At 33.3% G+C, this 25,607-nt stretch overlaps 2 protein-coding genes across 6 annotated transcripts in view; one reads left to right on the forward strand and one right to left on the reverse strand.

Annotated features, from left to right (window-relative positions):
• LOC110026004 (DNA primase small subunit) overlaps nucleotides 1-4,297 on the forward strand; it is a 28,088-nt gene extending 23,791 nt beyond the window's left edge. For 3 of the 5 annotated variants that reach the window (XM_020726742.1, XM_020726740.1, XM_020726739.1), the window contains 3 exons: nucleotides 1,668-1,716; nucleotides 2,123-2,205; nucleotides 4,194-4,297. In XM_020726742.1, coding sequence (XP_020582401.1) covers nucleotides 1,668-1,716; nucleotides 2,123-2,205; nucleotides 4,194-4,259 — 198 coding nt within the window. In that variant the 3' untranslated portion in view covers nucleotides 4,260-4,297. Of the gene's footprint in view, nucleotides 1-1,667; nucleotides 1,717-1,962; nucleotides 2,064-2,122; nucleotides 2,206-4,193 lie in introns of those variants that run through there. The other 2 variants (XM_020726743.1, XM_020726744.1) reach the window with 2 other exon arrangements.
• LOC110026005 (protein SAWADEE HOMEODOMAIN HOMOLOG 2-like) lies at nucleotides 4,220-25,509 on the reverse strand. The gene is made up of 10 exons (XM_020726745.1): nucleotides 25,260-25,509; nucleotides 17,794-17,888; nucleotides 17,607-17,652; nucleotides 17,396-17,534; nucleotides 11,922-11,985; nucleotides 11,246-11,297; nucleotides 10,598-10,741; nucleotides 6,712-6,831; nucleotides 5,482-5,850; nucleotides 4,220-4,297 (listed from the first exon to the last, which is right to left on the reverse strand). Exons 1-9 carry the CDS (start codon nucleotides 25,311-25,313, stop codon nucleotides 5,494-5,496), a joined length of 1,071 nt encoding a protein of 356 aa, XP_020582404.1. The 5' UTR covers nucleotides 25,314-25,509; the 3' UTR covers nucleotides 4,220-4,297; nucleotides 5,482-5,493.
• Between the last annotated feature and the right edge of the window lie 98 nt (nucleotides 25,510-25,607).

A 25,607-nucleotide genomic window follows, 5' to 3' on the forward strand; every position in this document is an offset into this window, starting at 1 on the left:
GATTTTGGAGAGATTGTCTCATTTTATACACATATATATATATATATATATATATATATATTTGAAAGGTGAAATCAATATTTGGTCTAGATATTTGGTCTAGTGGGCACCAAATATTGATTCCCCCAAAGGGTTGAAAACCTTGGTGTGCTTGTATATGATTCGAAGAGCCTGCGCAACGGGATTGGAACCCCCGAACCGAGGGACTTACGCCAGAGGCCACACCAATGAAAAAAATTGCGTACATAAGACGTACGCACAGCTGCGTACGTCTGTAATCTGTAACCTGCAAACAGCGGTAACCTGCAAACAGGTTACAGGGAGGATTTTGGGAGGTTATAACCGCGTTATACCCCTTGTAACCTCCATGTAACCTACCTGTATCTTCTAGTAAGTTATGCGCTTCTGTTTTCATATACAAGTAGGTTACAGGGAGGTTACAGGGGGTATAACGCGGTTATAACCTCCTAAAATTCTCCCTGTAACGCTCTGCGTACGTCTTATGTACGTAATTTTTTTTCGCACCAATGAGTCAGGTCATTCGCACGCGCACGTGTGTGTTTGTTTGTTTTTAAAGAAAAAATTTTTTTTTTTTTTTTGTTTGAAAAGTGGTAGAATAATGTGGGAGATGACTAGTTGTTTATTCATTATTGGGTAACAGACATGACTGTATATTCCAAGTCATAGGTTCGAACCCAATAATTAATACGTGGGGCATTTACATACTTACCACCCAATTACTATTTATTTACATATATAACTCTTTTTTATATTTATACCCCCCAAATCTTTCATATCACATTAAATATAATTATTTAGTTTTTAATAAGTGAATTAGACATTTTATAAATGCATGGATAAGGTGGCACATATTTCTTTACATATATATATATATATATATATATATATATGTGTGTGTGTGTGTGTGTGTGTGTGTGTGTGTGTAGAGAGAGAGAGAGAGCTTTGTTTCGATTGTTTCAAAGTTTAGAAGTTCATAAAATAATAATTTTGATTTAATTAGAAAGTTAATATAATAATGATTGGTTGAACGCAGAAGCTTTCAGTTTGCTACCAAATATTAATATGAATAAAAATTTAATTTTAATTGTATTTACACATCTAAACTTGCATATTTACATACATATCACTAGGGCTGTCAAAATGGCCCGTCGTTCGCGAACAGCTCATGTTCGGCTCGTTCGCTAACTTAATGAGCTGAATATGAAAAATACGAATAAATATTTTATCGAGTCAATAATGAGTCAAACTGTATTGAACAAAAGATTGTTCCTGTTCGTCTTGTTTACCTAATAAACAAATCAAACATGATGTTCTTAACAAGCCAAATAATGACAAAATTTTTTTTATAGCCTATGACTGCAATGCTGGGAAACATTTCCAATCATTTGGGAGCTAAGTTGTAGACTAAATAAAAAAATTAACAGAAGTTCAACTGTTGACTAGTATATGAACTCTAGTGGGCCATGTAATAATGCTACCCTGAAAATCCATGTGAAATATGAAGCTTGCGTTGTTTTATTTTGCGTCACCAATCATCAGAGATGAAGTCATCACAACCATTGTATCCATTCTCTAAAATTTTTCTGAATGTTCAATTTGCATTGTTAACAATAATATCTTAACCCGACTTTTTTAACAATATGCAGCTTATAGAGGAACTTAATGCTGGTGGCGCGCGAATGGTTGTTGAAAATGGTACGCAGCCTAAAGATTCCAACATTTTGATATCCTAAATTCGAGTTTCATATTACATTCTCCATTTTATTCGCTGTAATGGAACCTACACCAGAGGCCGTAGCGAAGTGCAATATTTTTTTTTTTCTGGGAAATTTACATACATACAGCACAATTCTTATGTATTTACGTATCTAACACCCTAAGTTTGTTATTTACACATTTTGGTATTATAACTCTATTTATGAAAAAGTCTTTTTCATTTAGAAAGAGATGGTGATATTCATGATGTGATATTAAAAGATTTGGGTGGTAAATATGAAAGTTTTGTTGTTAGGTATGTAAATATATAAGAACTGTGTGGTATGCTTGTAATGCACCTTCTTTTATTTGCCGCTATCCCTAATTGTGCATGTTTCATCTGTAGCTGAGTGGGAAGGAACTTCACTTGACCAATCAATCAGGTTTTTCAGGTCATCCTTTCTGCAGCCATTGATGAAGTCTTGTAAGGCAAGTTACTTTCTCCTGCAATCTAGCTTCTTTTAATGCTTTAACTTCATTCTAACTTGTTCGCATTGTGATTTAGGGCCCGTTTGGGCCAGCTTAAAAGTGCAGCGGCGTTTTTGAAAACGCCGCGTCGCAGTTTGATTCACGCGTTTTGATAGCGTTTTTAAAAATAGTGTTTTAGTGTTGAACTAAACACAGACCGTGGCATTACCCCTGCGTACCGCGTTCGCACGCCAGCTTTTTACACCCCTGCCCTCGTCGCTAACCCCACAGTTGCCTCCGAGCCTAGTGCTCTTCGCGTGACGTCTCGGTGCTGACAGGCGAGCCAACAAAGAAAAAGGTTCGTCCAATTGCTTCGGCACTCACCGCCGCGGTACCCCCAACCTCACCGCATTGCACCAGAGCTCGCCGGTGGGCTCCGCTTCTCCGATCTCAAATTCAGTCTCACCGCCGCTCTTTTTCACTCATCGCTCTTAGCAATGAACCCTCCAGCCTCGTAGAAATCCCCCTTCTCAACTTCTCCGCAACTTCTTCTTCTCATCTACACCTTCCTCGCGCCCAATCGCAGGAAGACTCCTTGCCATCTTCCTCATCGCCTTCTTCCGGTGAGCCCGACGACGCCGAGGTGTTCTCCTGACCCGCAGTCGTTCTTTCGTAAGTGGTATCGTTTCTGTCTGGAAATTAATTTAATTTTGTCTTGAGTGCTGGCTTCATCCATTATCGAGGTTTTTGTTCCCGGCTCTAGGTGAGGGATTCATCTATTTTTCTGTGTAGTATCTATGTATGCCCTGTTTTTGATCTGTGTTTTGCTCTTTTTATCATTTATGTGAGGTTGCTTTGGTTTGGATGTTACATGATCCTTTATTTTTAGATGTTAAAGCACACGAATCACAGTCAAAATGAGTAAAACTAATGAGGTCGGACAAGTTGCACAAGGTTCGACAGTGTCACAATCAGAGACCATCGCTTGTGGTTCGAGTGTTTCCCGACCTCATAATGTTGCTCAGGGTTCTCTTGTGTAACAACCGAGCAACGGTTCTCATGAGTTGTTGCTTTCACATTCTAAATTGAATGTTATAATCTTATTACTAATTGTAGTTTTAATATATATTTTGGTTTTAATTTTGCAAATAAGCTGTTTACAAAACGCACAAACAAAACAGTTAAACAACTTATCCAGAACAGGGGCGGAATGGTCATTTATCCATAATCAGCTGTTTTCCAAACGCATAAACCAAACAACCAGTCAGCTTATTCAGATCAGCTGCCAATCAGCAGATTATCAGAATCAGCTGTTTATTAGCAGAAGCTGGATAAGTTGCAGCTGCCTCAAATAGACCCTTACTTGTAGTAGATGCGCATTAGTTCTTTTTTTTAAAATTGGATTTTAATTAGTATGACTTTAAAGTTTATCAACACTTTGATTGGATAAAATGAACATGTGGACTTAGGATAATCATTATTTAGCCTTAAATTATGCATTTCAATCCAAATTGTGTTATTCATTTATTTTCTTATTTTTTGCCAATTCAAAAGCATGTTGAATTTCTATTTATTTTTTAACATTTATTTTCTTATTTTTTTGAATTTCTATTTACTTCCATAATATTCTAATATATTTACCTATGGAAGTTGTAAAACAATATACGATATTTTATGCAATCCACAATAGAAATATCTTAGGCACATTTACATGCATACCACCCAATTCTTATATATTTACATTTGTAGCACCTAAATTTTATTTTTTACATCAAATCCAAAATATCACTTGCAACTTTTTTGAAATACCTTTACATGCAAAGTAATGCGGCAGATATATAAAAAATTTTCATATGTAAATACATAAGACTTGAGGGGTACACATAAATATTCCAAGAAATTATTTAGAAAAAAAATTATAACGAGATTGAGAATCTCTAACTGTGTGGCACCAAGCAATATCTATTATGGTCACCTAAAAGCTCCATTTTGCCCATTGGTTCTTGCAGGATGAGATGGAGAGTTCATACAACGCAAAAATCCAACAATCTAATAAGAGTTCTCTGAGCTGGTAGACTCTGCTCTTCATTAGATCTGTGTCCTCAATTTCCACCTGTATCAGTTATTAAACTTTGTTAATTTAATAAACAGTAATTTCTTTGGAAGTTGAAATATTAGGTTATGATTAGCGGTTTTAGCATCTGTTTGTTATTTTTCACCAATACATGCTTGCAGAGCAACCGGTGTTATTGTTTAGAAATATACGGTACTTTTGTTTCTGGGGAAGAAAAGGGGTGGCTTTTCTTTTCGATCAAGATATTGCATGTAAAGAAATGTTCGTAATTTAGTTGGTTTTACTTTTATCATTGATTTTATGCTGTTAGATTTGATTTCACTTACATTTTGAGATCTTGTAAGTTTTGCTCTATTTAGTGTTCAGTCATAAAGGCATTATATTAAGATGTTGAGCTTAAATTGATATGTAATTATCGTTTTATCATTTTTTATTTTTTTTTAAATTAGTGCTTTAGAGCAATCTTGATCTATAAATTTCAGTAATAATTTTTAAGCATTCACAAATTGAATTAGCTGGTACTCTCACTGAAAGAAATACAAACTCCAAAAAAATAGGGAAATTTTTTCTGTCCGGACTTGGACGTAGAGCTCTACGTGTGGATTTAATTATTATATTGTCATGTGTGATATAACAGGCTAACCTAAAAAAATCTTGAGGGTGGAATAACGGAAATTATTGGAATGGAACTATGAAGATTATTAGAGATATTACGGAGATTATTGGAGGATTATTAGGATATTAATTTTAATAACACTGCAATAACTCACCAATAACTAATTTATTAAGAGATAAATTTATCGGCTCCTCCAATAATCTCCTCCTAATAACCTTTTAATAACTCATGTGGTTCCACTTTAATAACCCCCATAATAACTCTCTAATAACTTCTACAGATCCTTTTCAACAACCCCCTCATAACCTTTGTTGTTCTACTTTAATGACCCCCAATAACCTCACACATGGATCAACGACCAGAGTCTAGCCAGAAATTTTTTCCAAAAAATAGAGAGAATAGAATAGCTGAATAATGTATGAATTTTTTACGAGCACAACTCGGTAACCAAATGTTTTAAGTTTAAAAATTAAAATTCCAAAATCTAACTTATTTCCATTAGTTAATAATCTTGAACTCAGACAAAAACATTTCATGTATCCAACAACTTTACTCCACCAAAAATATAAATCATCATTTAAACAAAATAATAGTAAAAAAACAGTACCAGTGGCAGCCATCAGATCAGAGAGTGGTTAGCAGCTACATTGCTGTTATCTCCAATTACTGGAGGGGATTCATCTTGTGTTGGAATGAGAGGAGCTGCAGAAACAGCGAGGTTGGAGAGAGCAGGCAGAGCGATAGTCATAACCTCATCCACGTTCACATCAACCAATTTTCGCTGTTTTCTGGTCCTCTTTGAAATCATCGTATTTTGATCTTTAGATGGGTGAGGTTGAGAAGGATTTTTACTTGATCTCGCTCCTGCTGCATCTGCAGAGCCAGAGCCTGAGCCTGGTGCTATGGAGGACTGAAGCAACTCCAGCCGCCGATCAGTTTCTGGACGTCTGCATATCTTTTTCAGCGACACTATCTCCTGCCAGTCTTGTGGGTAAGTTGCGCATTTATAATACTTATGTTGTTATTTAAAATCGGCACAAATTGAACGAAATCGATATTTGAAATTCCAAAATAAACATAGCCAACCAAATTTTTTAGAAAGTTGATTTAAATTAAATTGAAATTTAATTCAATATAACCGGTTAGGGCTTCAAACAATTCTCAATTTAATTTTTAGCCTGAAATAATTAAAACCTATTACTTTTTTTTTTTTTTTGGCTAGGGTAACGGAGGACAAAATTTTAATTTTAGAAAGGGCAAAAGATCAAATTATCCTCTTATATAAGTAGAAATCTAAATTTGTGGGGGGGACAATTGCTCCTACTTATGTAGGCATCCTCAGGATTGGTTGGATTGGCGAAATAAAAATATTTTTGTGCTATTTAAAGATTAATTTTTTGTGCAAGTGAAAAGATTAATTTGGGTGTCGTGCATGTAAATCTGTCAAAAATACATGCATTCCTACTTCCTGGATACTCACAAGCCACTCAATTCCAATGTACTTACATATCCACCACCTAAACTTCCATTTCTTACATTTACAATACCCAAATCTTTTATACCATATTTAAAATATCACCATTTTAATTTCTAAAAAGTTAAATACACTTTCTCATGAATGGGTAAGGTATGCAAAAAATTAAAGCTTAGGTGTTATATATAAATACATAAGAATTGGTTGGTATACATGTAAATGTGATTAAATACAATTGCACAGGTAAAAATCTGAAGAGTGGAAACACCAAAAATACTGCCACAATGCAAATAACGTAGCATAAAGTAGATTAAGAAACTATATAAAAAGAAAATCAAAGCATAAAATTATAAAAAAATATACCTCAGACTGATCGTGGTCATAGCGGACAAGAAACCGACACCGACAGCCACGAACATCATGCCTTCTTCTTTGTGCATCGAGGATATGAGCGTCGAAATAGAGAGCCTGCTCATTACCTTCCTGTTTGTTGTCACATATGAAAGCTATTATCAAATGGAGCATCATTTCACTAGTAACAATAGTATCATATTGGTTAATTAATAACAACCCTTATACTTGGTTCCTCCAAGAGAAGAGGATTACATTTTGAAAAATGACAAATTTATTTAAATTTTATCATTTGATCTGATGCTTAACGTCTATTTTATAATATCCAATCATATTATAAGATTGTGAATCATAATGAATAACATATCAAACTCATTGAATATGCTAATCACATAATGGACGATGTCCTAATTATCTGCTAGGCTCTCAACTGATCTCATCTCAGTAGAAAAATTAGTTCATAACAATTGTGGTGTTCGATTTAATCATGATGATTGCACTGCATAAGATTTTAATAAAGTAAAAATACTTATGAAGAGGCCTAAAATTGGACATGTTTCTCTTGCAGTCATGCATTTCAAAGGAGGTTTTATTATCGTGTATTGTGATAAATCAAAATAATAAACTCCTACGCAAAAGATTGAAGTCATCAAAACTCTCCTATTTTATTTCTCTTAATAAATTCTTATTTAGTAGGAAGGAAAGATCAATTTACTTGTCTTGTTTTTGCTTCTACTTAATAAGTAAATAATAGAAATCATTAATTCTCTTCCATCACATAATAGTTATCTTAAAAATTATTTTAATTTGATCATTAATGTCGTATGATGTTTAATTATAAATATTTTGTAAGTTCAATAAAGAATATAACAAATACACTTAGATTATGACATATATTTTGTCTTTTTAAAAAATTTTGTTGTTTATGCTGAAACTCAATTTTCATCTTACGCTAACAAATTGAGATTTGATTTTAGGAGTGAATGTGTCTCATTATTTTCTTAAACACAAATGAATTATTTTTCATAGATCTTGCCACCATATATCCCAACAAAATGATATTGCGGAATATAAAAATCATCACTTTCTAAACATTTTCTATAAGAAATCCAATAGAATTGTCATTCTAGTTTATGTTGATGACATTATAATTACTACCATACATTTAACTCTAATTATGCTTCAACAACACTTCTAAGCCACATTTCATATGATGAATTTTGAAGGCCTCACTTGTTAAATTTGAAAATGCGCACTACTTCCTCTACATTCCTACACTAATAAAAGCATCATAGGATTTAATTACTTTGAAAAGTCTTTAAAATTATTTGAAGTAAATGTAAAATATCTTAGTGAGGAAGGAGACATACAGACAATTGATAAGCAGTCTAAACTATTTCACCATTACTCGTCACTCGTACTGGATTGTCATTCGTTGATTTATTTGATATCTCATAAAGACACCAAATCAAGATTTGTTCTTTGACATCTTTCCATATAATTCTCATCCTCAACATGTAGGACATGGTACTGCAGATTAGACAGGGTGGTTATAATATTCATCGATCAACTATAGGATTGTGCATGTCTTAATAGTTTTTTGATCTCATGTAAGAGTAAGAAATAATCTCTCAATGTATCATAAGAGGACTATAAATATTAAAGTTAATTGTCACTCAATTTGGGAAACCTTCAACACTGATATGATTTTCTTTCTTACACCCCCACAAATCTTCAAATTACAGATATATTAATGAAAGCTTTGACCAAACAAAGACATTAGATGCTTGTATGTAAATTGATGCTTTGTGAACAACTGACATCGATTTAAGAGGAGATATCAAAGAATATAATTGATTAGAATTCAATCTACAAATTACAACCTAATTGACTCCTTATATGTAATCTTATCATAAAATCAATCACCATAAATTATGTCTAGATCAGTTCCTTACATGCTAGCTCACTAATTTGTGTGCTCAAAAGTGTCATCTCAACAATCCACATGCAAATTTATTTTAACTAATGGCATGACCAATTTTTTTATTAAATGGGTAAACTTTCAACCATGTAACACTCCTAGGATTATATAAACAAGGGTCAACTGAGGAAATAAAATTAAGGATTATTATTATTTTTTCCTTATTTTTTTCATTCATTAATATTGAGTGCTTGAAGTGTTAAACTTACTCTCACAAATTTTTTTCGAACTTAAATCCATGTAAAATTTGGTTTACCTTTTTTTTTTCTTAATCATTTAAAGCTAGATGTATTAAAACTTCCAACATAAATATTTTGTATCCTTCATTGTAAATTCTCAAATCACCTAAGTTTATATTTAACTATCTTATTTTTTATGTATGTCACTCTAACCTTTGCTTTAATATAATTCTTTCTGATTTTCACCTGTGCATTTTAACATTCTCATTGTCACCTCACTAAATATAGATTTCAATGACTTTCTTTCGGTCTAACATTTGAATCCATACAACATTAAAGGCCTAGTTGTAGTTTTATTAAATTTATCTTTAAGCCTCCATGGCATTCTTTTATCATACAAACGCTTCAGCCTCTTTCCTATTTTAAGCATCCATCCTTAACTCTAAAAGCTACGTTCTCATCTATATTTTCATGCTTTTGAATGATATATCCGAGTTACTTAAAAGCTTACACCTAAAATCATTTTATCAGCCTTTAAAATTGAATGATAATTATTAAACATTATAAATCATATACTCAATCGTTGTTGTACTAATTTTTTTATCTAAATGTGACAACTCTTAGTGGCTCGACACAAGAATGACAATATAATGAGCACACCTTATAATTAAAATTAACCACATCATGTAAAAATAAGTGTAACTGAAAAAAAAAGAGAGAGAGGAAATGACCATCTTAAAATGGTGACTGCAGGAGAGAATTAAATGTGGAAAACAAAAATGGTTATATACTTAAAAATAAGGTTTCCTGCAATAAAATATCCTCTCCTTTTCACAAAAAAATGTATGTAATTCAAAAAAGAAGACCCACCCGCTCCCATCCTCTCACCACCATCATGCAATGTGGAACTCTCAAATAACGAGCAAAACCTCTCCCTCTCTATCTCACTCCATTTCTTCATCTTCCACGAGTAATTTTAACTATTGAATAATGAAATAATCCTCTCATTTTTCAGCCAACAGAAAAAATTGATGTACTTCCTCGCCAAACTACTTCGGATCACAAACATTCCATTTCAATGACTACTTTCTCAGCTAACAAAAGAGACATGGGGGTGTATGCTTATTAAAAATATAATGTAATTTTATTTTGGAAGAATATTGCACTCATGAGAATTAATAAAAGTATGTGTAGTCCAGTTTCTTTTAAAATAAGAAAAGGAACATTGTTAAGTAAACAATTTAAAAGCCAAAATCTATGAAATTATTACGAACTGCATCGGTACCTATTTAAGAAGCCATTCTTCCATAAAACAATAAAAAGAATTTACAAGTAATGGCTACACAAAAAAATTTAAATATTAAATTGAAATTAATTTCTAAAAATAAAACAAAAGGCATTATAGGGTTTGGATGGCTCCACGATAAACGTGCAAAAAATGTGTATATATATATATGTATGTGTGTGTGTGTGTATGCGCGCGCGCGCGCGTCGCAAGCCTTGGCCTGTTGGTGGCAGGTTCACTGTAATTCCCCTCAGGTCAAGGGTTCGATCCCACCGTGACGCGGGGGCTCTTGAATATTAGACACATGGCGCAGACACCCCATCATAGGTGCTCAAGCGCAAAGGAGAAGCGGTATTTGGGCCCACCGGACTCAAATATCATTTCCTTTTAAATAAATAACTAAATATATGTATATATATAAACAAAATGAAAATTCGGTTAAGCTGACCGAACCTGGAAACACAGAATGAGGTCCCCGGGAAGCACTGCGACACACTCTCCAGCCTCACAAGGAAGAGATCTCTGCCTAACACACTTTCGAACATTTATCCACTCATCCTCTTCAACACCAAACCCTGTAAATCGAATCCGCACTTCCTGAAACAATCAGCACATACCATGTTCATGCCTATGGCTATCCCAAAATCAGAAGTATACAAAAAAAAAAAATCACTTTTGTGCTCTCTAATAAATATAAAACTAGTATTTTCATTGAAAACATTCATTCAGAATATAATCTATAATTTTTTTTTTTGGAAGAACTACATGCATACCACTCAATTCTTATGCATTTACATATCTAAAACCTAAACTTCAATTTTTACATAAATGCAACCTCACATGTGCATAAAAATGTGTATTTCACTTTTTATAAAAGAAAAAAGTGGTATTTTTTGATGTGATATAAAAGATTTGAGTGGTATAAATGCAAATAGTAAAGTTTAGCTGCTAGATATGTAAATATATAAGAATTGCGTGGTATTTATGTAAATGCCCCTTTCCTTCCAGTTTGAGATATACTAAATTAATTTAACATACAACTACTTAGGAAATGGATCAGCTCGAAAAATAAATTCTACACAACAAACTTGAGATAATTACCGGATCGCCAGTTTCAAACATTCTGTAAGACAAAAAGGCTGAAACATCATACCTGCAATGAAAGCATGCTTAGACATACGTGGGAGAATAATATGATTAACAGGAAGATAGTAAAAAACAGTGAATAACAGGCTAAATCAAATTCCAAAGAATTATGTCAAATCTGAGATGGTGGAGAAACCAAGATTAAACCATCACTTATCAATGATATCAATGCAACTATTTTAGAATAAAAAACACACTAAACAAATGTAATTTTAAAAATAAAATTGATCCTAAATCAAGCCCTTAATCTCAAGTATTAAATTTAGCTTGTAAACTAGTACTGCATTGCAGCTACATCAAACAGCTGTAAATAAAGTTTAAATTTGCTTTCAAGAGTAATTGGAATGTATCAAAGAGAGTCTAAAAATGGTTTCTGCAAAACACAATTCATTATTTTTACCAATTTTGAAACTTAAAAAGTCCTACTTTACGTTGTAGATTCAAAAAGTTCATTGTAATGGTAGCAAAGAAACTATTTAACATTTTGATCAAAGTTATGTGCAAGTAGGAAGAACTACTAAGAAATATGACAAAAATTTGCAAATCATGCTTAAAACTAATAGAAAGTATATTAAATAGGATTTTCCACTCTTATTGCGAACCAATTAAACAAAAAGATGATAATACTAACCAAGCTCCATCCCTCAATGATTTTGCCTCAAATTCCACCTCAACATTCTCCGAAGAATTGCTTCCTGCAATTTGTTGAAACAAAACTCACACCGAGTTCATGGAACTTGCACTAATTTAACTCCAGACAAACAGTATTCAAGCTTTAATGAAGATGTTGCACTTGCAACCCAAACCATTTATTTCAATGATCATACTTTTAGCTCGACAAATGAAAATGATGAAAAAAGTTGAGGAGTAAAGTGCTAAAATAGTACCCAAACTATTTATATGGGGCCATTTTAGTCTTGGATCTATAAAAGTGTTAAATTAGTTCCGACAATTTTTAATATAGGCTGAAATAGTCCCGGAGAGAATTATTTGAGCCCTCATTAAAAAACTCTAGGGACTAAATTAATACTTTTATAGACTCTAGAACTAAACACCTATAAAGAGTAAGTGAACCATTTTAATACTTTTCTCAAAAGGTAATCATGCATTGATCGATGAAGAGTCAACAAAATTCTTGATTATATGATACTCCTCTTCATGTTTTTCTTTCATAGAAAACTGGTAATGAGCGAACTATGAAAATATAAAAAACAAAAAAGCTCTAAAACTTATAAATATTATGAAAGAACCTTGGCAATCTGAATTTAATATATTTAAAAGTGTCATTAGACTTTAGCCCACCCCATGCTCACTTGGACCGTAGGTAATATGGGCAACAGAGCTCCATTAACTCTAGAGTTGGCTACCAATTCTACAGCAATCTTGATGAACGTGATATAACCAATCTTATCAATCTAAATTTCAACTTCATGGCAGATTGCTCCAAAAGGCACATGCTTATGCTAAAGCAAAATCATCATTTGTTCAGCTCAAAATCACGAGGATGGCCTATTCCACAAATATACTTGAGCATCATGTAGAGTGGGAGGCTCTACCTTTCGTTTAGCATGGGATTTCTGTTTGTATAATAGAGTGTTTAATCGAAAAGGTGGGAGCGTGAAAGCGAGCACAAGTCTGATTTCAAACTCGAAGATGTGTTATCAAATTGAAGTAAAAAAATGAGGTGGAAAAGTTTGACAATGAATGGTTAGGGCTAAGGGTTATTTGTGTTAAAAAACTATGGAATAAAAAACAACTTAAATTATTTAGGACTTCAACCGTTAATGTGGAAGTGAATTTTTGGTGACAGAATTAAAGCTGGGAGATGCTAGAAGCAAAATTGATTAGAATATAAAAGTAAAAATTATAGACCTTCATTGCTAGCAAATAAATTGATTTAACTTCCTCTTAGATAAAGAGACAAAAAGATACTTGTTTGAGAGTAAAAGAGGGAGAAAGAGAAGAGAAAGCATGCATGATATAGGATGTCCTGCAGTCTAGGTTTCCGAATGCAATTAGAAGACGCATGTGTGAGGATTCGAAATTCATACTTCAAAAGATCATAAATTAAAATATTATTTGCCAATCAATTATCAAAATCTAAACATATAAGAATATGCACCAAACAATAATTTAATCATATCATAGATATACAATATAAGTTGAAATATTAAAAAGCTACAATTTGACGGGGATTTAAATGGTAACTAGAAATCCAATTCCAGCAAATTTGACTAGAACCAAAAAATAATTGGAAAACTAACAACAACACTATCCCACTAGCGGGGTCGGCTACATGAATCCTTTTCTCCATTACATCCTATTGAGTGTCATATTTTCATTTAATTCTAATAGATTAAGATCATTTTTAATACAATATGCCCAATTCTTTTTAGGTCTACCTCTGCCTTTCTTAACACATAAGCTAACATAAGCCAAATCTAAAACATCTACTCTCCTAATAGGATCATCAGATAGTCGACGTTTAATGTGACCAAACTATCTAAGACGACTTTCTCTAATCTTGTACGCCATTGCAGCTACACCAACTCTATCATAGATATATTCATTTCTCATTTTATCTCTAAGAGTCAACTCACTCACCCACCTAAGCATTCTCGTCTCAGCAACACTTAATTTTGTTTTCTGCTTTTCTTTTAAAGGCTAACAATCTGCGGCATAGAACATTGCAGGTCTCACAACCATCTTATAAAATTTTCTTTTCAGTCTAAATCGTACTTTGCTATCCACAATAGGCCCAATGCATACCTCCACCTAAACCAACCAACTTGAATTCTACTAATAACATCCCATCTTTTTGAACAATAGACTCGAGATATCTGAAACGATCTCACCTTTTAATTATTTGATCACCCAACATTTCAACTCTGCCACTAGAGCTACTAATACTTAAATTATATTTCATGTATTCAGTTTTAGATCTACTCAAACGAACGCCTTTAGACCCCAAAGTAAAGCTCCATAATTCAAGTTTTTAATGAAATCTATCTCAGTCTTATCCACAAGAAGGATATCATCATCAAAAATCATACACCAAGGTGCATCCTTCTGTAAATGTCCAGTAAGAACATCCATAACTAAAGCAAAAAGATATGAGCTTAAAGTAAATCCTTGATGTAATTCAACTGAAATAGAAAAATACTTGTTCAATCCTCCTATTCGAACACAAGTAACAACTCTAGTATACATATTTTTAATGACTTGAATATAAGTCATATCAACACATTTCTTCTCTAAAACTCTCCAAAGAGCTTGTCTTGGAACCTTATCGTGAGCTTTTTCTAAATCAATAAAAATCATATGTAAATCCCCCTTATTCTCTTTGTACTTCTCCATCAAACCTCTCAATAAATGTATAGCTCCCATATTAGACCAACCTAGCATAAATCCAAACTGATTATGAGAAATCTTTATATCACGTCTTAACCTAATGTTCAATTATCCTCTCCAATAATTTTAAAGAATGATGCATCAACTTAATTACTCTATTATTTTCATACTCTCGTGCATCCACTTTATTCTTAAAACTGGGACCAAAATACTCATCTACCACTCCCCATACATCTTTTTAGTTCTTAAAATAATATGAAAGAGTTTAATAAGCCAAGAAAGTATCAAATCTCTTAAATATTTTCACATTTCAATTGGAATATCATCAGGTCCTACTGACTTTCTAACCTTAATTTTCTTTAAAGTATCATCAACTTCTTTTTTACTAATGTGACGTTAAAAATAAAACGTTTTATTATTATTAACAATATTACGATCACTAAGGTTGATCGTATTTTCTGAAAAATAAATGAGAAGTTTATCAAAATAACCCCATCCACCTAAATTGAAAATCTTCCTCTAAGAAAAACATTTTTTGATTTTCATCTTTAATACACTGCTTGAATTAAATATTTACTTTTCTTTTTTCTTTGTTTGACTAATTTATACATACATTTTTCACCAACTCTAGTATATAATTTAGGCCCTGTTTGGGGGTGGCAGTTGATCTGTAGCGCGGCGGGGGGTCGCGATTCTAGCTGTTTGGGGCGATGGGGCAGCCGTGGTGCCACGCGATATTGCCTAAAAGCAGGCCGCGAGTTCAACCCGCTACCCACTTTTTCCCTTCGACTTTTTACTCACCTGCCCTCGCTGTGATTCAATTCCGACCTAATTCCCTCCTACCTCATTCAGCTCTTGCATAAGAAAGGTGTGATCTTCCCCCTCCCTCCCCTCCTTCCTCTATTCTGATGCATCTCACACTTGTTGGTTCGTCATCTACCAATTCTGTTATTAGAATATATGCGAATGCCTTGAATTTTTTTTTTGATTTGGTTCGTCATCTTCCTCCTCTATGCGAATGTGAATAGCTCTTTTACTGGAATATATGTGAATGTCTTGTATGGAATGATTGTAGGGATTCAATGTGAATGCTATACATTTTTGGTGGCTTGATTTTTTGTTTGGTTAGGTGTGTAAAAAAAAGAAAATTCGTTCATGGATTGGGGATGACAAAAATCTGATGCTAGATTTTTTTTTGAGTGAAATTTATATTGGCTTGGTTCTGTTGGTCTCTGCATGAGGATCCGTCAATAAAAACAAGAAAAAAAATTATTGTAGATGCGGCTCGAGCATTGTTATTATTCTTTGCAGTGGCTGGCCTAGAGTGGCTTTGCCTTTAGTTTGTGCATGTGGGTTGGCACGATGTTATCTGACATTGTGTTATGGGTGTGACAATGTGTTATCACAGTTCTGTTTTAAACAACTTTATTAAACAATAACATAATGATCATTTTTGCAGAAACAACTGCTCCACAACAGTTTTCACACAGCTGCAATAAACAGACAATCAGCTTCCCCGCAGCAGCTTCCTGGGGCAACGCAACTGCAATTGAAAAACTGAGAAACTACAACTGTCTCAATACAGACCCTTATTGTAAAGATCACTACAAACATAATTTTTAGCATCACAAATTATTCTCTTAGACTCCCTACGGGCTACTTTATATTTTACCAACTATTTTTATTTATAAAAAAAATTTCCTTTTGATTCTTCCAATACAACTTTTGTCACTTGTTTAATAGTGTTTGTTACTTTATCCTATATAAAATTCGTTTTTTCATAAACATCATAAATCTTTAAATCTTAAAGTTTACTGATAAAAATAATTTTATTTGTCTTTGAGGCGATCCTATCTAATTATATGACAATATTTTCTTGTTTTATTCATCTTATAATTTTTAATCTTAAAATCTAAAATTAATAATTGATGTTGAATACTTAAATTTTTACTTGGAATGACCAATTTTTACATTCTCGATGATTTTTTTTTCTCATAAGAAAATAATAAATTTATATTTTATTAAATATATTCTTATAAGAAATAATATGCTCATCGTTTTTTTTAAATAAAATATTAGCAATAGCAAAATCATATGTTAAAGCAAACTTTAATATAGTTTTACCATCTTCATTAATCACTCAAAAACTATAGCCACAATGAATATTTCTAAAATCTTCCACCACTACTAACATGACCATTTCAATCTCCAATAAAATTTTTTTTTCCAAGAGGTATCATTTGAATTAATTATTCTTGGTCATTCCATAATTTTTCTTTTGACTTATATCTAAACATACTTGAGCATTAACACTTATAACATTAAAAATCTCAGTATTAATAATAATTTTTAGGGCTATAATTTTATCTCTAATTCTATTATTATTACAACATTATCTTTTAAACTTTTACCTATATATACACCTACACCATTTCTAGCGCTACTCTTACCTGAATGCTAAAGTTTAAAACTTAAGCTATCAATCTCCATAGTCTTTTCTCAATCCATTTAATTTCTTGAATACATAAGTTATTTATTTTCATATGAATCATAATATCAACTAATTCCATTAATTTACTTGTGAGTGTACCTATATTCCAAGATTTTATCATAATATTAGTTTCATGGACTAACTTTTAAACTTGAAAAACTATTAACAAGTTATTTAACGGAAAAAAATAATGCAAGGTTTCACCAAGTAGAGAAAATAAAACTTCATGCCGCTAAGAAGGAGATAAATTCTCCCAAAATGACCTTGGGGAGTAGGAAGCGGAGGAGCTACATTTCTAAATTGAGCAGGATCATCTCGAGGCAAAGGAGAGACGTTTAGCTTCGCTGGTTCCTTAACTTTTGCCCTATAGGCATATCTCCTGTTTTGAAACCAATTCAGAACCTGAAACGAACTTTATTATGTCAGAAAAGTTTTCAAGGGCCTTTTAGCAAAAAGAAATAGCGAGCTTCTAACCTGTTTGGGCTGCACAATCACTTTTCCAGCTCGTTCAGCTGACATACTTCAAAAAGATGACAAACTCTTAGTTGAGGTAAGAAACATCAAAATCTTAATCATGCTCATTATAAACTACGTCAAAATTACTTGGGGAAGAGGTTTAAGACATAATTAAAATTCTAAACAAAAAAGCATTAATGATTACCTGAACTTTTCTGCAAGCACACATATTGTCTCGCGAGGAGGGATTGAATTGCTTAAATTATTTACATCTTGCAAGCATGTTTCCATCTCCATAACCTTAAACAAATTAACTCATAATAAATGCAGTGTATCATCTTGTCTCAAATAAGGCTAAAAATATGCTTCAAAAAGGGAACTAGCAAATGGTATAAAAAGTTAAAAAAATGGGAATAGTACAAAATAAAAGAAACAAAATAAGTTGTGACAACAATTAAAATTGCATCTCAAAAATTAGAAAGGAAGAAAATAAAATTAATGAATTATGTTTCAGGCCTCGAGCTACAATTGATCAGATAGGCAAAGCTAAAAGCCCATAAATCGAGAAAAGCACAGCTTCAGCTCACTTGATTGACAAACTATTAGGCCTGCGAAGTTCGCCATTGACATAATGCAAGGTTCCAAGCAATCACCATATCACTATTCATCAATTTCAAGATCAACTGAAAGGACCTTCAGCACCAATTCAAGCTAAAATAGCCTATTTGTTCATGAAAAATTTTTCTAACTCGAGACTTTTTATATTGTCATCATCATCATCACCATTATATATTACCATTATTATCATCATCTAAATTTAAAAATAATTCAACATTAATTTTATTTTGCAAATATAAAAAAAATTTGTTTCTTTTATGAAATTAATGACTTTTATCTTCAATTAAGGGTGAAAAAATCAAAGAATAAATCAATCATTGTGGAAGCAATAATACAAAATCACCATCCTTCCATATAAAAATGGCCAAAATATACATGTTTGAAAGCATGGGGGGCGTCCTCCCCTCTGTCTTCCCTTAAAGTTCCACAACATGAAAGGAAAGCATAGATGTGATTTAAAGTTCATAATCCAACCATGTTTTATTTTAGAATAATTTATATAAAGAATCAAGCGATCAATCAAAGCATGAAGTGTGAAACCCTTCTGTTGCATCCTGTATTATTTTGGCTTGAACAGCTAAAATATAAGAATATAAGAATATACATATTCCCAACTTCGTCTTAATGGAGAAGGTCATTCCTGATCAATCCCAAGCTGTTCCCCAAATCAATCATTATTTAGATCAAGACAAAAGACACATTTCAGACACAATTCCATTTCAGAAACCAAAATCTTAACAGACATAGGTAAAATTCATACAATAATTGGCAAAGAGAGCAAGATACAGATATCAGTTGAAACGAGAAAATTTTGCAGAGCATAGAGACTCTTGCCATTCACTAGATCACCTTTGTTTGAGGCTTTACACCTTTTTGTTGTGTTTGTAAAACCATGGAAGAACCAACATTATAAAGCAATAGACGAAACTCATGTTTAAGGTCCAAATTTATTTGTTAATTTGTATTAAATTAGCATTTAAAGAGCAAACATTAAGATAATTGAAGATGTTGAATACATTTATATCTACAAAAAATTAATAACTTGCTTCAAAGTAACACATTTTAGTCTTCTAATTATTGTTGAATAACAAAATAACTCATATTACCTTTTCATTGTTTGGCTTAGTGATAAGGAATTAAGAGTAATTTTTTCTTGTACTCAGTCATAGAAAAACCTTGTCAATAATTTCAATTTACATCCACTTACAACCCGTTTGAGGGAGCTTATTTGGCTGGTGCGTTCTAAAAAAGTTGGATGAGGCGTTTGAAAACCACGGAGCGGTAGCATTGCTTAAAAAATTATGTTAAACGCGGGCCACAAGTTTGACCCCGCAATCCACATTTATTCGTGAACCTATTAGTCGTATGTCCCTCTCGGTGCACCCCTCTCACCGCTACCTCTCTCTCTCTCGTCTCTTCTGCCCTAGGTCACGCCTCTCTGGATCGCTCCTCTCTTGCGCCTATCTCCGGTGGCAATGGGTTGCCTTTCCCCTTTCCCTCCGATCTCTGGTGGCAACGAGTTGCGTCTCTCCTCTCTCCTCTCTCTCTTCTCTCCGACATCCAAGTCTCTGTCTATTTACTGTGCTATCGTCTTCCCACGGTATCACCTATTTTTTTCGATGGAATGGCTTTCTCTTTGCGATTTGTGGCTTTATTATTTGCGGTTTGAAATTATAATTTGGATTTTGCTATTTCTGGTATTTTCATTTGGGGTTTGAAGCGAGAATTTGAATTTTGCGATTTGTGGCTTTCTCTTTATGATTTGAAATTTTGATTTTGCGGTTTTGTGGCTGAATGTGATATAAAATGGGGTTTTATCTTTACCTTTGATGTTTGATTGTGAATTTGCAAAATGACTGAAAGGGGATGTTTGATTTGTTGATAGCAATATTTTGGGGTGCATATATGTAGTATCCTCAAATGAAAAATATGGCATGGGCTTTATCTATACCTTTGATGCTTGAGTGAGAATTTGAGAAATGGTTGAAAGATGGTATTTGATTTGTTGATAGCAATGTTTCAAGTGCTTTGTATGTAACTACATCAATGATAAAATTGCAGTGGGGTATTATCTTTACCTTTGATGGTTGAAAGAGAATTTGAAAAATGGCTGATAGGAGGTGCATGATTTGTTGATAACAATGTTTTGGGTGCCCTGTATGAAATTACAACAAATGCAAAAATTTGGGGTGAGGTTTATCTTTACCTTTGATATTTGGCAGAGAATTTGAAAAAAAAAATGTTGAAAGAGGGTGCTTGATTTATTGATAGCAATGTTTTGGGTTGCTCAGTATGGAATTGCATCAAATGAAAAATATGGGGTGGAGTTTTATCTTTACATTTGATGTTTGACAGAGAATTTGAAAAAGTGGCTGAAAGAGGGTGCTTGATTTTTTGATAGCAATGTTGTGGATTTGTAAGAGGTAGTTAGTGTGTGGTGTGTTTGTACTAGAGGATATGTTGGTGGATGTTTGGAGGTGGTGGTTGGTGTGTGGTTGTGTTTGTATTAGAGGATGTGTTGGTGGATGTGTGGAGGTAGTGATGTTGTGAAGGTGGTGATGTTGTGTGCGGTTGTATTTGTGTGGAGGTTTGTTGGTGTGTGGAGGTGGTGGTTAGTGTGCAATTGTATTTGTGTGGAGGTTTGTTGTTGTGTGGAGGTGTGTGCGTGGAGTGGGTGGCAGTGGAGATGCATAGGTATAATGTAGTGTGGAGAGGCATTAATGATGATATTGTGACATTCATATTTTTCTTTGAGTTACGATATTGTAGCATTCTTATTTATGTTAATTAGTTTTTTTCATGCTAGTAATACAATGATTAAGACAAAAGAGGTCGATTTATTTGCAATGTGTGATAAAGAGACAATTAATATTTTGTGACATTTGACTCAAAGAGGTCGAATTGGGAAGCAGATTGACAACATATTTCAACAAGAAAGACTGACAAAATATTATTAAAAAAATCAAGGAAAGTACAGACTGAGAGTATGATATGATCTAGTTAAAAAATAAGTGAGATTAACTAAAGAAGATTTGAAAATGCTGGAAGGAATTGAAGCGATGATCAATGAACTTGGGGTGGAATCTGGTAAAACAAACGATTGATGCTTTCAATGAGTGGTGGGCAACGAGACTAGTAGTGAACATTTTTTAAATGTCCCATATTTTTGTCAATTTTTAAATTATTTTTAAATCCAACATATTATATGAATTTGTAGGTGGTGTCTGCTGTGAAAAAATTTAAATACAGTGGAATTGATCCTGACCTAGAGAAAAAGTTAATCGTATATTTGAAGATGTCATGACAACGTGTAACAATGCATATGCCCACTGAGGCGGGGTTTGATGGCATCCTCGGAAATTTGGGAGCTGGTCAAACAAGTGATTCCAACGAAGGTCTTAGCCCGAACCTCCATGAAGTTGAGTCCACGAGTCAGTAAACGTGTCCCCTGGTCGGAAAAAAAAAGAAAGAACAATTTTTTTTAGAAGCCAAATCTCAAAGTTGATGATTTCATGCACCAATGACCCCGACCCATCACAAGAAACTTCTATCCAACAAGTTATGCGAATTATGGATGCAACTCCAAACTTTATGAGGACATGTCACTATATTTGTTCTCTATGAAGTTGCTTGAAAATTTAACCGAGAGAGAGTTTTTCATTACGGTGACCGCTTACCGTAAGGCGGCTTACCTACGTTATTTTCAAGAGAGCAGCCACATTTAAGGGACAATTTTTTATTAAATTCTTGTGGGACGTTTCATATTTGTTATTTGTTTATTTACTTTGAACATTTTTATTTGTTCATGATTTTTCATGCTGCTTTTGACATGTATGCTGCTTTGGACATGTCACTTGAGAGTTTTCCATTACTCATCATATTATCTATTTACTTTTGTAATGTTATTTGTTTATGTTGGCTTTGTTCATAACATTATATGATTATAGCTAATTCATTGATGCTTATGTGTTAGTTACTTCGATACCAAAATACATGAATGCAACTAGAGAAAGACACAGAAGGAGAGTTGCAACTTGTAGTATGCTTCATGTATGATTATTATAACTCGTACATAGAGCATTTCTTTTGCATTAAATCCTCATATGTTAGCAAAAAAATGGTTAGGAATTTACTTGTGTGTCACCCAACGAGATTTAGTAATATGTTCCGTATGATACAGACAGTTTTCACCGATCTATTGGACGAACTACACAGAGATCATAAACTTCATAACACATCTAGAACGACTTCACAAGAGGTGCTAGTAATAACTTTTTACATATTATCGCAGAATGAATCAATGCGATGAGCATATCCTTCTCAATAGGGTTGAATACACCTGTCAATTTTTCTTCACAAGTCAAAGTCAACGGATCCTACATTCGAACCGACCCTCACAGAGATTTCGCACGATGCGAGATATATTTCATATTTTAATGTAATTTATCATAGTTATTACATTCAATTTTCATATAAATATTGTAATTACGAAACCCTTCATTATCTTTCTAAAATTTTATTGGAGCAATCGATGAAATACATATTGATGCACATGTTCCAAATAATTAGAAAGTCACATTTATCGACCTTTGTGGGTCCAAAACTTTTAATTACTTTTGTATTAATTTTTACTTGTGTTATATCTTAGTATATGTTTTTCAAGTCTTCACGAAAAATGAGCTTAAAGATTTCAGGTACCTTCAAAGGATTGCACTGCTATTGTAAACTTCAATATTCTTTGCTCAATTCACGTCAACCACATAGCTACGTGAGACGGTTTTACAAGTGCTCACGGAGAATCATGGAAAATTGACTATTTTCAGTGGGCAGATTACCTTGAAAATTCCACCGCCAAGAGTGATTGGGCATAGAGAATATCCCTGAAGGACGGCTTAGCTCATGACATAGGTTGTATGTATTATATTTTTAATTGTTGTTTAAATATTTAATTTAAAATTTTTGTTAGTCATGCAACTTACTGTTAAGTGAGGTGTCTACCTTTATTTTGTAATGTTATACACTGGATATTTACTTTTAAAATATAGAATGTACTGCAATAAACAGTTCTATTGCAAACAACATTATTGTGCAGGGGCAGAATGATCATTTTTCTAGAAGTAGCTCTAGCACAACTGTTCTCAAACTGCAAAAAATAAACAGATAATCAACTTATCCGCAACACCTTCTGCGCAACAGCTTATTATTAAGCTGCAACTGCCTCAAACAGACCCTTAATTATCCAATTCTAACTTATTTACTTCCTTCTCTAGGTATATCATAATTATCTTTTGTAAGCATAAAATTTCACAAACTTTTAGAGAACATATAAAACCCTATTTGAACAATGCACAAACTACTGAAGAAGGAGAGCATTATACCAAAATAAGGAATATCCTCACATTCACATTTATAAGAGAAATCCATTTAGATCATGAAATTTAGAATAAAGCCTAATAAAACAAGAGCGGCAAAATCACATTTTCATTGTCAATTTGAAATGTTTAGTGCACCATGCTCTTAAAAAGCAAAAGTGGACAATAAAGGCTCAAAATAAATTAGAAATTAAAGAAAATACATTCGATGGGGCCATCATAAAGTACTTAGATAAAGTATAATTAATGTTCTCTACTTCATTAAAAAATATAAGGCCAACAGACAAAGAGAAAATATCCCAATCATAATTAAATAAATGAAAAAACAATTTTGGCATGCATAAAAGTGATTTTATAACATTTTCATAAGATATATGAAGAATATGAGCAATTAATGACTGCAATTAGAAGGCAACATGCAAGAGATCAATTGCTAGAGTTTTTTCCTTCCCTTTTTTCCTCTTAATTTTCTTCTTTTGTGTTGGCACGAACGTGATGGTCAGACTAAACATGTAATTTGAAATTCAAATCTCAGAGGGTTATCATTTAAGGATTTAGATCTCAACCTTGCTACATTTTATGCAGATATGGCACTTATAAAACTCACCTTAATGAAGCATTTAATTATATGGTACTTCTTAAACAATGAATATCAAGTGCTGTAAAGGTTATGACAACAAAAGCAAGGAAACGTAAGCGGGTCAAGATGAAGCCCTAATATTAATTTGACCATCCTAGGCCTCCAACTTAGATATTTGGCTAAAATTTGTTGATACTTTAGAAGTATTCAAATAAAAGGGCAATAAGTTCATATTGTGCCTTTCAAAATCATTATTAATGCCACTGTCCTGTAACAGGCATCAAATACGGTCAGGCCAGGAATTGTTCTTCAACATTCATTCTTGATATGAGTTAGAATCTAAACATCCATTTGAAGGACCCATCATCTTTTTAGTCTTCGCAGTTTTTTATTCCTTTCAATAACAATTACGGCCTGTTTAAGATTACTTGAGTTATTTATAAAATTAGTAATGAAAATACTGTGAAAGCTACCTCCCATCGCAAAAAATTTTTAAAAAGCAATATAAAATTGTAGGCTACAAAAGTATGACAGCAAACTATGAAGAAACCTGTGAGCGAGTCGACACCAATGCATCTTACTACAAGCTCAAGTGTCTGCATGCCCAAGCATGTCAATTTATTCAGTATTACTTTTTTCTTAATAGATGCAATTTATACCCACCTCCCCAAATAATCATCATCAACATTAATCTAATCCAAACTAACAGTTAGGTTGATGAATCATCATCCTCCGTTCTTATTGAGTTCGACATGTGTTGTTAGCTTCCTTCTGCATAAATCTCTAGGCGCAATTTTCAACCCGCCCTGTTACCTTTCCTACCCGTTATCATTCCTCATTTCATTCATACACTCATTTTATTGGTTCATCTTCTACTCTCTAATAGATCGCACTGCATATAAAACAGATATTACGTTTGAATGCTGTAAATTGAAGTGAAAAGAAATGAAAGAAAGTAGAAAAACTAAAATCTACGAGAAAATATTGCGTCCGTTCCGGATATCAAAACCCTAAAAAACAAAGAGGGTATACATGGATCTTAACCGGATGCTCATTGGGCAGGGTTTAAAAAGAAGGGAAACTAGGATTCAGATAGAATACCTCGTTCGCTGTGAAACGAAAGGCGGGGCCTCCGCCATGAGGGGGTCGCCCCATACTATCCCAAACAGAAAGGCGAAGGAGCACGATTAAGATCCAAAGCGACTGAGGAGAACTTGAACTTGCTTAGATGCTGCGCAGAGCCATGGAATTCCTGTGATGATCGCTGCTCGCGCTCTCTGCCGCCGGTTTGAAAGGACAACTCGGCTGCGTTTCCATAACAGATGTATTTAAGCTTGCCAAACTTATAAGAATTTCATCGAAAATTTAAAGTATGGGTTGGGTTTTGGGCTATGAATTTAGCTCGATTATCTCTAATTAATCGAAAATGGATTCTAATATTTTGATCGG

Source organism: Phalaenopsis equestris, unplaced genomic scaffold (genome assembly GCF_001263595.1).
Source record: "Phalaenopsis equestris unplaced genomic scaffold, ASM126359v1 Scaffold000347, whole genome shotgun sequence".
In the NCBI taxonomy this organism is placed as follows: domain Eukaryota; kingdom Viridiplantae; phylum Streptophyta; class Magnoliopsida; order Asparagales; family Orchidaceae; genus Phalaenopsis; species Phalaenopsis equestris.

Bases quoted from the DNA above. Each gene is read 5' to 3' on its own strand.
- LOC110026005 (XM_020726745.1), bottom strand. From the start codon at position 25,313: ATGGGGCGACCCCCTCATGGCGGAGGCCCCGCCTTTCGTTTCACAGCG. The intron at 17,889-25,259 runs GTATTCTATCTG...AATTTGTTTAAG, and splicing joins TTCGTTTCACAGCGAACGAG to GTTATGGAGATGGAAACATG. The intron at 11,298-11,921 runs GTTAGTATTATC...CTTTCATTGCAG, and splicing joins TCATTGAGGGATGGAGCTTG to GTATGATGTTTCAGCCTTTT.